Below are 13,375 nucleotides of genomic sequence, written 5' to 3'. Positions count from 1 at the left end.
GGACCCCGTATCCCATATAAAACCCCATATCCCGTATAGGACCCCCATATCCCATATAGGACCCCATATCCCCCACAGGACCCCCATATACCATATAGGACCCCCATATCCCATATAGGACCCCCAAATCCCATATAGGACCCCAAATCCCATACAGGACCCCATATCCCATACAGGACCCCCATATCCCATACAGGACCCCCAGATCCCCCATATCCCATATAGGACCCCATATCCCCCACAGGACCCTCAACATCCCATATAGGACCCCCTTATCCCATATAGGACCCTCAACATCCCATATAGGACCCCCTTATCCCATATAGGACCCTCAACATCCCATATAGGACCCCCTTATCCCATATAGGACCCTCAACATCCCATATAGGACCCCCTTATCCCATATAGGACCCTCAACATCCCATATAGGACCCCCTTATCCCATATAGGACCCTCAACATCCCATATAGGACCCCCTTATCCCATATAGGACCCCATATCCCATACAGGACCCCATAGCCCATAAAAAAAAAACCATAAACCCCACAGGATCCTCAATATCCCATACAGGACCCCCACATACCCCATAACCCCCACAGGACCCCCACATCCCATATAGGACCCCATATCCCATACAGGACCCCGTATCCCATATAGGACCTCATATCCCATATAGGACCCTCAACATCCCATATAGGACCCCATATCCCATATAGGACCCCGTATCCCATATAAAACCCCATATCCCATATAGGACCCCATATCCCATATAGGACCCCATATCCCATACAGGACCCCAAATCCCATATAGGACCCCATATCCCCCACAGGACCCCCATATCCCATATAGGACCCCATATCCCATATAGGACCCTCAACATCCCATATAGGACCCCCCTTATCCCATACAGAACCCCATATCCCATACAGGACCCCAGATCCCATACAGGACCCCCATATCCCATACAGAACCCCCATATCCCATATAGGACCCCATAGCCCCCACAGGACCCCCATATCCCATATAGGACCCCATATCCCATATAGGACCCCGTATCCCATATAAAACCCCATATCCCATATAGGACCCCATATCCCATATAGGACCCCCATATCCCATATAGGACCCCAGATCCCATATAGGACCCTCAACATCCCATATAGGACCCCCTTATCCCATATAGGACCCCATATCCCATATAGGATCCCCATATCCCATATAGGACCCCCATATAGGACCCTCATATCCCATATAGGACACGTATCCCCCACAGGACCCCCAGATCCCATATAGGACCCCATATCCCACCCATGACCCCATAAGCCTTATAGGGTTGCACCCCACATCCCATATAAGCCCCCACACCCCACATATGGCCCCACATCCCTTATAGGGTCGCACCTTACACCCCACATAAGACCCCATATCCCTTATAGGGCCGCCCCCACACCCCATATAAGATCCCATATCCCTTATAGGGTCGCACCAAACACCCCATATAAGACCCCATATCCCTTATAGGGCCGCCCCCACACCCCATCTAAGACCCCATATCCCTTATAGGGCCGCCCCCCCTTATAGGGCCTCCTCCCCCCCTTATAGGGCCACCCCCCCCTTATAGGGCCGCCCCCCCCTTATAGGGTTGCCCCCCCCTTATAGGGTCGCACCCATATCCCTTATAGGGCCTCCCCCCCCTTATAGGGCCGCCCCCGCCTTACAGGGTTGCCCCCCCTTATAGGGCTGCACACCCCTTATAGGGTCGCCCCCCCCTTATAGGGCCGCACACCCCTTATAGGGCCTCCTCCTCCCCTTATAGGGCCTCCTCCCCCCCTTATAGGTTCGCCCCCCCCTTATAGGGCCTCCTCCCCCCCTTATAGGTTCGCCCCCCCCTTATAGGGCCTCCTCCCCCCCTTATAGGGCCTCCTCCCCCCCTTATAGGGCCGCCCCCCCCTTATAGGGCCAACCCCCTTATAGGGCCGCCCCCATATCCCTTATAGGGCCGCTCCCATATCCCTTATAGGGCTGCCCCCATATCCCTTATAGGGCCGCCCCCATATCCCTTATAGGGCCGCCCCCATATCCTTTATAGGGCCTCCCCCATATCCCTTATAGGGCCGCCACCATATCCCTTATAGGGCCGCCCCCATATCCCTTATAGGGCCGCCCCCATATCCCTTATAGGGCCTCCCCCATATCCCTTATAGGGCCTCCCCCATATCCCTTATAGGGTCGCCCCCCATATCCCTTATAGGGCCGCCCCCATATCCCTTACAGGGCGGCCCCCATATCCCTTATAGGGCCGCCCCCATATCCCTTACAGGGCCACCCCCATATCCCTTATAGGGCCGCCCCCATATCCCTTATAGGGCCGCCCCCATATCCCTTACAGGGCCACCCCCATATCCCTTATAGGGCCGCCCCCATATCCCTTATAGGGCCGCCCCCATATCCCTTATAGTGCCACCCCCATATCCCTTATAGGGCCTCCCCCCCTTATAGGGCCGCCCCCATATCCCTTATAGGGCCGACCCCACATCCCTTATAGGGCCGCCCCCATATCCCTTATAGGGCCGCCCCCATATCCCTTATAGGGCCGACCCCACATCCCTTATAGGGCCGCCCCCATATCCCTTATAGGGTCGCCCCCATATCCCTTATAGGGCCGCCCCCATATCCTTTATAGGGCCGCCCCCATATCCCTTATAGGGCCTCCCCCATATCCCTTATAGGGTCGCCCCCATATCCCTTATAGGGCCGCCCCCATATCCCTTATAGGGCCGCCCCCACATCCCTTATAGGGCCGCCCCCATATCCCTTATAGGGTCGCCCCCATATCCCTTATAGGGCCACCCCCATATCCCTTATAGGGTCATCCGCATATCCCTTATAGGGCCGCCCCCATATGCCTTATAGGGTCGCCCCCATATCCCTTATAGGGCCGCCCCCATATCCCTTATAGGGCCGTCCCCATATCCCTTATAGGGCCGCCCCCATATCCCTTATAGGGCCGCCCCCATATCCCTTATAGGGCCGCACCGTAGCGCAGGTTGCGGCGCAGCATCCGCCGCCCTTTGGGGTCCCTGCAGCCCAGGCGCCAGGCGACACGCAGGGAGCGCCGCGCTGCCGCCACATCGCCCACGGCCAGCTGCACCTGCGGCACACGGCACGGGGTCACGGGGTCATGGGGGTCATGTGGGGTCATAGGGTCACAGGGGTCATATGGGGTCATAGGGGTCATAGGATCACAGGGGGTCGTAGGGGTTACGTGGGGTCATAGCGCTCACAGGTGTCATAGGGGTCATGTGGGGTCATAGGGGTCACAGGTGTCATAGGGGTCACAGGGGTCATAGGGTCACAGGGGTCATAGGGGTCACAGGGGTCATATGGGGTCATAGGGGTCATAGGATCACAGGGGGTCGTAGGGGTTACGTGGGGTCAAAGCGCTCACAGGTGTCATAGGGGTCACAGGGGTCATAGGGTCACAGGGGTCATAGGGGTCACAGGGGTCATAGGGGGTCATAGGGGTCATAGGATCACAGGGGGTCGTAGGGGTTACATGGGGTCATAGCCCTCACAGGTGTCATAGGGGTCACAGGGGTCACAGGTTTCATATGGGGTCATAGGGGTCATAGGATCACAGGGGGTCATGTGGGGTCATGGGGGTCATAGAGTCATAGGGAGTCATAGGGGGTCATAGGGGTCATAGGGGACACGTGGTGTCATAAGAGTCATAGAGTCATAAGGGGTCATAGGGGTCACATGGGTCACAGACTCATAGGGGGTCATAGGGGTAACAGGGGTCATGTGGGGTCACAGGGGTCAAAGGGGTCACGTGGTGTCATGGGGGTCATAGAGTCCTAGGGGGTCATAGGGGTCATAGGGGTCACGTGGTGTCATAGGGGTCATAGAGTCATAGGGGGTCATAGGGGTCACATGGGTCATAGGGGTCATAGAATCATACAGGGTCATAGGCTCACAGGGGGTCACAGGGGTCATAGGGGTCACAGGGGTCATAGGGGTCACGTGGTGTCATAGGGGTTATGCTCATAGGGGGTCATAGGGGTCAAAAGGTGTCATGGGGTCATAGGGGTCACGTAATGTCATAGGGGTCACGTGGGGTCACAGGGTCATAGGGGTCACAGGTTGTCATAGGGGTCATAGGGGTCACGTGGGGTCATACAGTCATGTGGGGTCATAGGAGTCACAGGGTCCACAGGGGTCATAGGGGGACCCAAGGGCACCCATAGGGGAACCCAAGGACACCCATAGGGGAACCCAAGGCCACCTACAGGGGAACCCAAGGCCACCCAATGGGGAACCCAAGGAAACTTATAGGGGATCCCAAGGACATCCAATGGGGAACCCAAGGACACCCATAGGGGATACCATGGACACCCAATGGGGGATCCCAAGGACACCCATCGGGGCTCCCAACGGCACCCATAAGGGAACCCAAGGACACCCATAGGGGAACCCAAGGACACCCATAAGAAAAACTCATGGCAACCCAATAGGGATCCCAAGGACACCCATAGGAGAACCCAAAGACACCCATAGGGGAACCCAAGGAAACTTATAGGGGATCCCAAGGGCATCCAATAGGGAACCCAAGGCCACCCATAGGGGAACCCAAGGACACCCAATTAGGGATCCAAAGGCCACCCATCAGGGCTCCCAAGGGCATCCATAGGGGAACACAAGGGCACCCATAAGAAAAACTCATGGCAACCCAATAGGGATCCCAAGGACACCCATAGGGGGACCCAAGGACACCAAAAGGGGATCCCGAGGACACCCATAGGGGAACCCAAGGACATCCAATAGGGGGACCCAAGGCCACCCAATGGGGAACCCAAGGACACCCAATGGGGGATCCAAAGGCCACCCATCGGGGCTCCCAAGGGCACCCATAGGGGAACACAAGGACACCCATAGGGGAACACAAGGACACCAAAAGGGGATCCCTAGGACATCCATAGGGGATCCCAAGGACACCCATAGGGGAACACAAGGGCATTCATAAGGGAACCCAAGGACACCCAATGGAGATCCCAAGGACACTCAATTGGGGATCCAAAGGCCACCCATCAGGGCTCCCAAGGGCACCCATAGGGGAACCCAAGGCCACCCAATGGGGCTCCCAAGGGCACCCATAGGGGAACCTAAGGACACCCATAGGCGAACACAAGGACACCCATAGGGGAACCCAAGGACACCCATAGGGGATCCCGAGAGCATCCAATAGGGAACCCAAGGGCACCCATAGGGGAACCCAAGGACACCCAATGGGGGATCCAAAGGCCACCCATAGGGGAACCCAAGGGCACCCATAGGGGAACCCAAGGGCACCCATAGGGGATCCCAAGGACACCTATAGGGGATCCCAAGGACACCCAATGGAGATCCCAAGGACAACAAAAGGGGGATCCAAAGGCCACCCATTAGGGCTCCCAAGGGCACCCATAGGGGAACCCAAGGACACCCATAAGGGATCCCAAGGACACCCATCGGGGATCCAAAAGCTACCCATCAGGGCTCCCAAGGCCACCTATAGGGGATCCCAAGGACACCCATAGGGGAACACAAGGGCACCCATAAGGGATCCCAAGGACACCCATAGGGGCTCCCAAGGCCACCTGTAGGGGATCCCAAGGACACCCATAGCGGAACCCAAGGACACCCATAGGGGATCCCAAGGACACCCTTAGGGGATCCCAAGGGCACCTATAGTGGAACCCAAGGACACCCATAGGGGATCCAAAGGACACCCATAGGGGAACCCAAGGCCACCCAATGGGGCTCCCAAGGACACCCATAGGGGATCCCGAGAGCATCCAATAGGGAACCCAAGGGCACCCATAGGGGAACCCAAGGCCACCCAATGGGGAACCCAAGGACACCCATAGGGGAACCCAGGGACACACATAGGGGATCCCAAGGGCATCCATAGGGGAACCCTAGGACATCCATAGGGGAACCCAAGGAAACTTATAGGGGATCCCAAGGACACCCATAGGGGATCCCAAGGGCATCCAATAGGGAACCCAAGGCCACCCAATGGGGAACCCAAGGACACCCAATGGGGGATCCAAAGGCCACCCATCAGGGCTCCCAAGGGCACCCATAGGGGAACACAAGGGCACCCATAGGGGATCCCAAGAACACCCATAGGGGATCCCAAGGACACCCATCGGGGATCCAAAGGCCACCCATCAGGGCTCCCAAGGCCACCTATAGGGGATTCCAAGGCCACCCATAGGGGAACCCAAGGACACCCATAGGGGAACACAAGGGCACCCATAGGGGATCCCAAGGACACCCATCGGGGATCCCAAGGACACCCATAGGGGAACCCAAGGACACCCATAGGGGAACCCAAGGACACCCATAGGGGATCCCAAGGGCATCCATAGGGAACCCAAGGGCACCCATAGGGGAACCCAAGGACACCCAATGGGGGATCAAAAGGCCACCAAAAGAGGATGACAAGGACACCCATAGGGGATCCCAAGGACACCCATAGGGGTTTCCAAGGCCACCCATAGGGGAACACAAGGGCATCCATAGGCGAACCCAAGGACACCCATAGGGGATTCAAAGGACACACATAGGGGATCCCAAGGCCACCCATAGGGGATCCCAAGGCCACCCATAAGGGAACACAAGGACACCCATAGGGGAACCCAAGGACACCCATAAGGGAACACAAGGACACCCATAGGGGAACACAAGGACACCCATAGGGGATCCCAAGGACACCCATAGGGGATCCCAAGGCCACCCATAGGGGATCCCAAGGACACCCATAGGGGATCCCAAGGGCATCCAATAGGGAACCCAAGGCCACCTATAGGGGATCCCAAGGCCACCCAATGGGGGATCCAAAGGCCACCCCTTGGGGCTACCAAGGGCACCCATAGGGGAACCCAAGGGCACCCATAGGGGATCCCAAGGACACCCATAGGGGATCCCAAGGACACCCATAGGGGATCCCAAGGACACCTATAGGGGATTCCAAGGCCACCCATAGGGGATCCCAAGGACACCCATAGGGGAACCTAAGGACACCCATAGGGGAACCCAAGGACACCTATAGGGGATCCTAAGGACAACAAAAGGGGAACCCAAGGCCACCCAATGGGGGATCCAAAGGCCACCCCTTGGGGCTACCAAGGGCACCCATAGGGGAACCCAAGGCCACCCATTGGGGAACACAAGGACACCCATAGGGGATCCCAAGGGCACCCATAGGGGATCCCAAGGACACACATCGGGGATTCCAATGCCACCCATAGGGGATTCCAAGGCCACCCACAGGGGATCCCAAGGCCACCCATAGGGGAACACAAGGACACCCATAGGGGATCCCAAGGGCATCCAATAGGGAACCCAAGGCCACCCAATGGGGAACCCAAGGACACCCAATGGGGGATCCAAAGGCCACCCATCAGGGCTCCCAAGGGCACCCATAGGGGAACACAAGGGCACCCATAGGGGATCCCAAGAACACCCATAGGGGATCCCAAGGACACCCATCGGGGATCCAAAGGCCACCCATCAGGGCTCCCAAGGCCACCTATAGGGGATTCCAAGGCCACCCATAGGGGAACCCAAGGACACCCATAGGGGAACACAAGGGCACCCATAGGGGATCCCAAGGACACCCATCGGGGATCCCAAGGACACCCATAGGGGAACCCAAGGACACCCATAGGGGAACCCAAGGACACCCATAGGGGATCCCAAGGGCATCCATAGGGAACCCAAGGGCACCCATAGGGGAACCCAAGGACACCCAATGGGGGATCAAAAGGCCACCAAAAGAGGATGACAAGGACACCCATAGGGGATCCCAAGGACACCCATAGGGGTTTCCAAGGCCACCCATAGGGGAACACAAGGGCATCCATAGGCGAACCCAAGGACACCCATAGGGGATTCAAAGGACACACATAGGGGATCCCAAGGCCACCCATAGGGGATCCCAAGGCCACCCATAAGGGAACACAAGGACACCCATAGGGGAACCCAAGGACACCCATAAGGGAACACAAGGACACCCATAGGGGAACACAAGGACACCCATAGGGGATCCCAAGGACACCCATAGGGGATCCCAAGGCCACCCATAGGGGATCCCAAGGACACCCATAGGGGATCCCAAGGGCATCCAATAGGGAACCCAAGGCCACCTATAGGGGATCCCAAGGCCACCCAATGGGGGATCCAAAGGCCACCCCTTGGGGCTACCAAGGGCACCCATAGGGGAACCCAAGGGCACCCATAGGGGATCCCAAGGACACCCATAGGGGATCCCAAGGACACCCATAGGGGATCCCAAGGACACCTATAGGGGATTCCAAGGCCACCCATAGGGGATCCCAAGGACACCCATAGGGGAACCTAAGGACACCCATAGGGGAACCCAAGGACACCTATAGGGGATCCTAAGGACAACAAAAGGGGAACCCAAGGCCACCCAATGGGGGATCCAAAGGCCACCCCTTGGGGCTACCAAGGGCACCCATAGGGGAACCCAAGGCCACCCATTGGGGAACACAAGGACACCCATAGGGGATCCCAAGGACACCCATAGGGGATCCCAAGGACACCCAATGGAGATCCCAAGGACAACAAAAGGGGGATCCAAAGGCCACCCATTAGGGCTCCCAAGGGCACCCATAGGGGAACACAAGGGCACCCATAAGGGAACCCAAGGACACCCAATGGAGATCCCAAGGCCACCCATCGGGGCTCTCAAGGCCACCTATAGGGGATTCCAAGGCCACCCATAGGGGATCCCAAGGACACCCATAGGGGAACACAAGGGCACCCAATGGGGGATCCAAAGGCCACCCATCAGGGCTCCCAAGGACACCCATAGGGGAACACAAGGGCACCCATAGGGGAACATAAGGGCACCCATAAGGGATCCCAAGGACACCCATAAGGGATCCCAAGGACACCCATAGGGGATCCAAAGGCCACCCATCAGGGCTCCCAAGGCCACCTATAGGGGATTCCAAGGCCACCCATAGGGGAACCCAAGGACACCCACAGGGGCTCCCAAGGCCACCTGTAGGGGATCCCAAGGCCACCCATAGGGGATCCCAAGGACACCCATAGGGGAACACAAGGGCACCCATAGGGGAACCCAAGGACACCCATAGGGGATCCCAAGGGCACCCATAGGGGATCCCAAGGACACACATCGGGGATTCCAATGCCACCCATAGGGGATTCCAAGGCCACCCACAGGGGATCCCAAGGCCACCCATAGGGGAACACAAGGGCACCCATAGGGGATCCAAAGGGCATGCAATAGGGAACCCAAGGCCACCCAATGGGGAACCCATGGACACCCATCGGGGATCCAAAGGCCACCCATCGGGGCTCCCAAGGCCACCTATAGGGGAACACAAGGACACCCATAGGGGAACACAAGGGCATCCATAGGGAACCCAAGGGCACCCATAAGGGATCCCAAGGACACCCAATGGGGGATCCAAAGGCCACCAAAAGAGGATCACAAGGACACCCATAGGGGATCCCAAGGACACCCATAGGGGAACACAAGGGCACCCACGGGGAAACACAAGGGCACCCATAGGGGATCCCAAGGACACCCATCGGGGCTCCCAAGGCCACCTATAGGGGATTCCAAGGCCACCCATAGAGGATCCCAAGGACACCCATAGGGGATCCCAAGGACACCCATAGGGGAACCCAAGGACACCCATAGGGGAACCCAAGGACACCCAATGGGGGATCCAAAGGCCACCCATCGGGGCTCCCAAGGACACCCATAGGGGAACCCAAGGACACCCATAGGGGAACCCAAGGCCACCTATAGGGGAACCCAAGGCCACCCAATGGGGCTCCCAAGGGCACCCATAGGGGAACCTAAGGACACCCATAGGCGAACACAAGGTCACCCATAGGGGAACCCAAGGACACCCATAGGGGATCCCAAGGACACCCATAGGGGAACCCAAGGGCACCCATAGGGGAACCCAAGGCCACCCAATGGGGGATCCAAAGGCCACCCATAGGGGAACCCAAGGGCACCCATAGGGGAACCCAAGGACACCTATAGGGGATCCTAAGGACAACAAAAGGGGAACCCAAGGACACCCACAGGGGATCCCAAGGCCACCCATAGGGGATCTCAAGGACACCCATAGGGGATCCCAAGGACACCCATAGGGGAACCCAAGGACACCCTTCGTGGATCCCAAGGACACCCATCGGGGCTCCCAAGGCCACCTGTAGGGGATCCCAAGGACACCCACAGGGGAACCCAAGGACACCCATAGGGGATCCCAAGGCCACCCAATGGAGATCCCAAGGACAACAAAAGGGGGATCCAAAGGCCACCCATCAGGGCTCCCAAGGACACACATAGGGGAACCCAAGGACACCCATCGGGGATCCAAAGGCCACCACCGGGGCTCCCAAGGCCACCTATAGGGGATTCCAAGGACACCCATAGGGGAACCCAAGGACACCCATAGGGGAACACAAGGGCACCCATCAGGGCTCCCAAGGACACCCATAGGGGAACATAAGGGCACCCATAAGGGATCCCAAGGACACCCATAAGGGATCCCAAGGACACCCATCGGGGATCCAAAGGCCACACATCAGGGCTCCCAAGGCCACCTATAGGGGATTCCAAGGCCACCCATAGGGGAACCCAAGGACACCCATAGGGGAACCCAAGGACACCCATAAGGGATCCCAAGGACACCCATAGGGGAACACAAGGACACCCATAGGGGATCCCAAGGACACCCATAGGGGAACACAAGGGCACCCATAGGGGATCCCAAGGACACCTATAGGGGAACCCAAGGACACCCATAGGGGAACCCAAGGCCACCCATAAGGGAACACAAGGACACCCATAGGGGAACCCAAGGACACCCATAAGGGAACACAAGGACACCCATAGGGGAACACAAGGACACCCATAGGGGATCCCAAGGACACCCATAGGGGATCCCAAGGCCACCCATAGGGGATCCCAAGGACACCCATAGGGGATCCCAAGGGCATCCAATAGGGAACCCAAGGCCACCTATAGGGGATCCCAAGGCCACCCAATGGGGGATCCAAAGGCCACCCCTTGGGGCTACCAAGGGCACCCATAGGGGAACCCAAGGGCACCCATAGGGGATCCCAAGGACACCCATAGGGGATCCCAAGGACACCCATAGGGGATCCCAAGGACACCTATAGGGGATTCCAAGGCCACCCATAGGGGATCCCAAGGACACCCATAGGGGAACCTAAGGACACCCATAGGGGAACCCAAGGACACCTATAGGGGATCCTAAGGACAACAAAAGGGGAACCCAAGGCCACCCAATGGGGGATCCAAAGGCCACCCCTTGGGGCTACCAAGGGCACCCATAGGGGAACCCAAGGCCACCCATTGGGGAACACAAGGACACCCATAGGGGATCCCAAGGACACCCATAGGGGATCCCAAGGACACCCAATGGAGATCCCAAGGACAACAAAAGGGGGATCCAAAGGCCACCCATTAGGGCTCCCAAGGGCACCCATAGGGGAACACAAGGGCACCCATAAGGGAACCCAAGGACACCCAATGGAGATCCCAAGGCCACCCATCGGGGCTCTCAAGGCCACCTATAGGGGATTCCAAGGCCACCCATAGGGGATCCCAAGGACACCCATAGGGGAACACAAGGGCACCCAATGGGGGATCCAAAGGCCACCCATCAGGGCTCCCAAGGACACCCATAGGGGAACACAAGGGCACCCATAGGGGAACATAAGGGCACCCATAAGGGATCCCAAGGACACCCATAAGGGATCCCAAGGACACCCATAGGGGATCCAAAGGCCACCCATCAGGGCTCCCAAGGCCACCTATAGGGGATTCCAAGGCCACCCATAGGGGAACCCAAGGACACCCACAGGGGCTCCCAAGGCCACCTGTAGGGGATCCCAAGGCCACCCATAGGGGATCCCAAGGACACCCATAGGGGAACACAAGGGCACCCATAGGGGATCCCAAGGGCACCCATAGGGGATCCCAAGGACACCCATAGGGGAACACAAGGGCACCCATAGGGGATCCCAAGGCCACCCATAGGGGATCCCAAGGACACCCATAGGGGAACCCAAGGACACCCATAGGGGATCCCAAGGGCACCCATAGGGGATCCCAAGGACACACATCGGGGATTCCAATGCCACCCATAGGGGATTCCAAGGCCACCCACAGGGGATCCCAAGGCCACCCATAGGGGAACACAAGGGCACCCATAGGGGATCCAAAGGGCATGCAATAGGGAACCCAAGGCCACCCAATGGGGAACCCATGGACACCCATCGGGGATCCAAAGGCCACCCATCGGGGCTCCCAAGGCCACCTATAGGGGAACACAAGGACACCCATAGGGGAACACAAGGGCATCCATAGGGAACCCAAGGGCACCCATAAGGGATCCCAAGGACACCCAATGGGGGATCCAAAGGCCACCAAAAGAGGATCACAAGGACACCCATAGGGGATCCCAAGGACACCCATAGGGGAACACAAGGGCACCCACGGGGAAACACAAGGGCACCCATAGGGGATCCCAAGGACACCCATCGGGGCTCCCAAGGCCACCTATAGGGGATTCCAAGGCCACCCATAGAGGATCCCAAGGACACCCATAGGGGATCCCAAGGACACCCATAGGGGAACCCAAGGACACCCATAGGGGAACCCAAGGACACCCAATGGGGGATCCAAAGGCCACCCATCGGGGCTCCCAAGGACACCCATAGGGGAACCCAAGGACACCCATAGGGGAACCCAAGGCCACCTATAGGGGAACCCAAGGCCACCCAATGGGGCTCCCAAGGGCACCCATAGGGGAACCTAAGGACACCCATAGGCGAACACAAGGTCACCCATAGGGGAACCCAAGGACACCCATAGGGGATCCCAAGGACACCCATAGGGGAACCCAAGGGCACCCATAGGGGAACCCAAGGCCACCCAATGGGGGATCCAAAGGCCACCCATAGGGGAACCCAAGGGCACCCATAGGGGAACCCAAGGACACCTATAGGGGATCCTAAGGACAACAAAAGGGGAACCCAAGGACACCCACAGGGGATCCCAAGGCCACCCATAGGGGATCTCAAGGACACCCATAGGGGATCCCAAGGACACCCATAGGGGAACCCAAGGACACCCTTCGTGGATCCCAAGGACACCCATCGGGGCTCCCAAGGCCACCTGTAGGGGATCCCAAGGACACCCACAGGGGAACCCAAGGACACCCATAGGGGATCCCAAGGCCACCCAATGGAGATCCCAAGGACAACAAAAGGGGGATCCAAAGGCCA

At 58.3% G+C, this 13,375-nt stretch overlaps 1 protein-coding gene across 1 annotated transcript in view; it reads right to left on the bottom strand.

The window, feature by feature from the left end:
• Window positions 1-13,375, bottom strand: part of LOC125687722 (tonsoku-like protein) — a 41,141-nt gene that overhangs the window by 15,259 nt on the left and 12,507 nt on the right. Inside the window, exon 5 of the mRNA XM_048932962.1 lies at window positions 3,038-3,152. Within this exon, the coding sequence (XP_048788919.1) occupies window positions 3,038-3,152 (115 nt within the window). The remainder of the gene's footprint in view (window positions 1-3,037; window positions 3,153-13,375) is intronic.

The sequence above is a fragment of the Lagopus muta genome, unplaced genomic scaffold (genome assembly GCF_023343835.1).
Source record: "Lagopus muta isolate bLagMut1 unplaced genomic scaffold, bLagMut1 primary scaffold_175, whole genome shotgun sequence".
NCBI lineage: Eukaryota > Metazoa > Chordata > Aves > Galliformes > Phasianidae > Lagopus > Lagopus muta.
The sequence above is the reverse complement of the archived record's forward strand: the minus strand, read 5'-3'. Positions and strand labels throughout refer to the sequence as shown.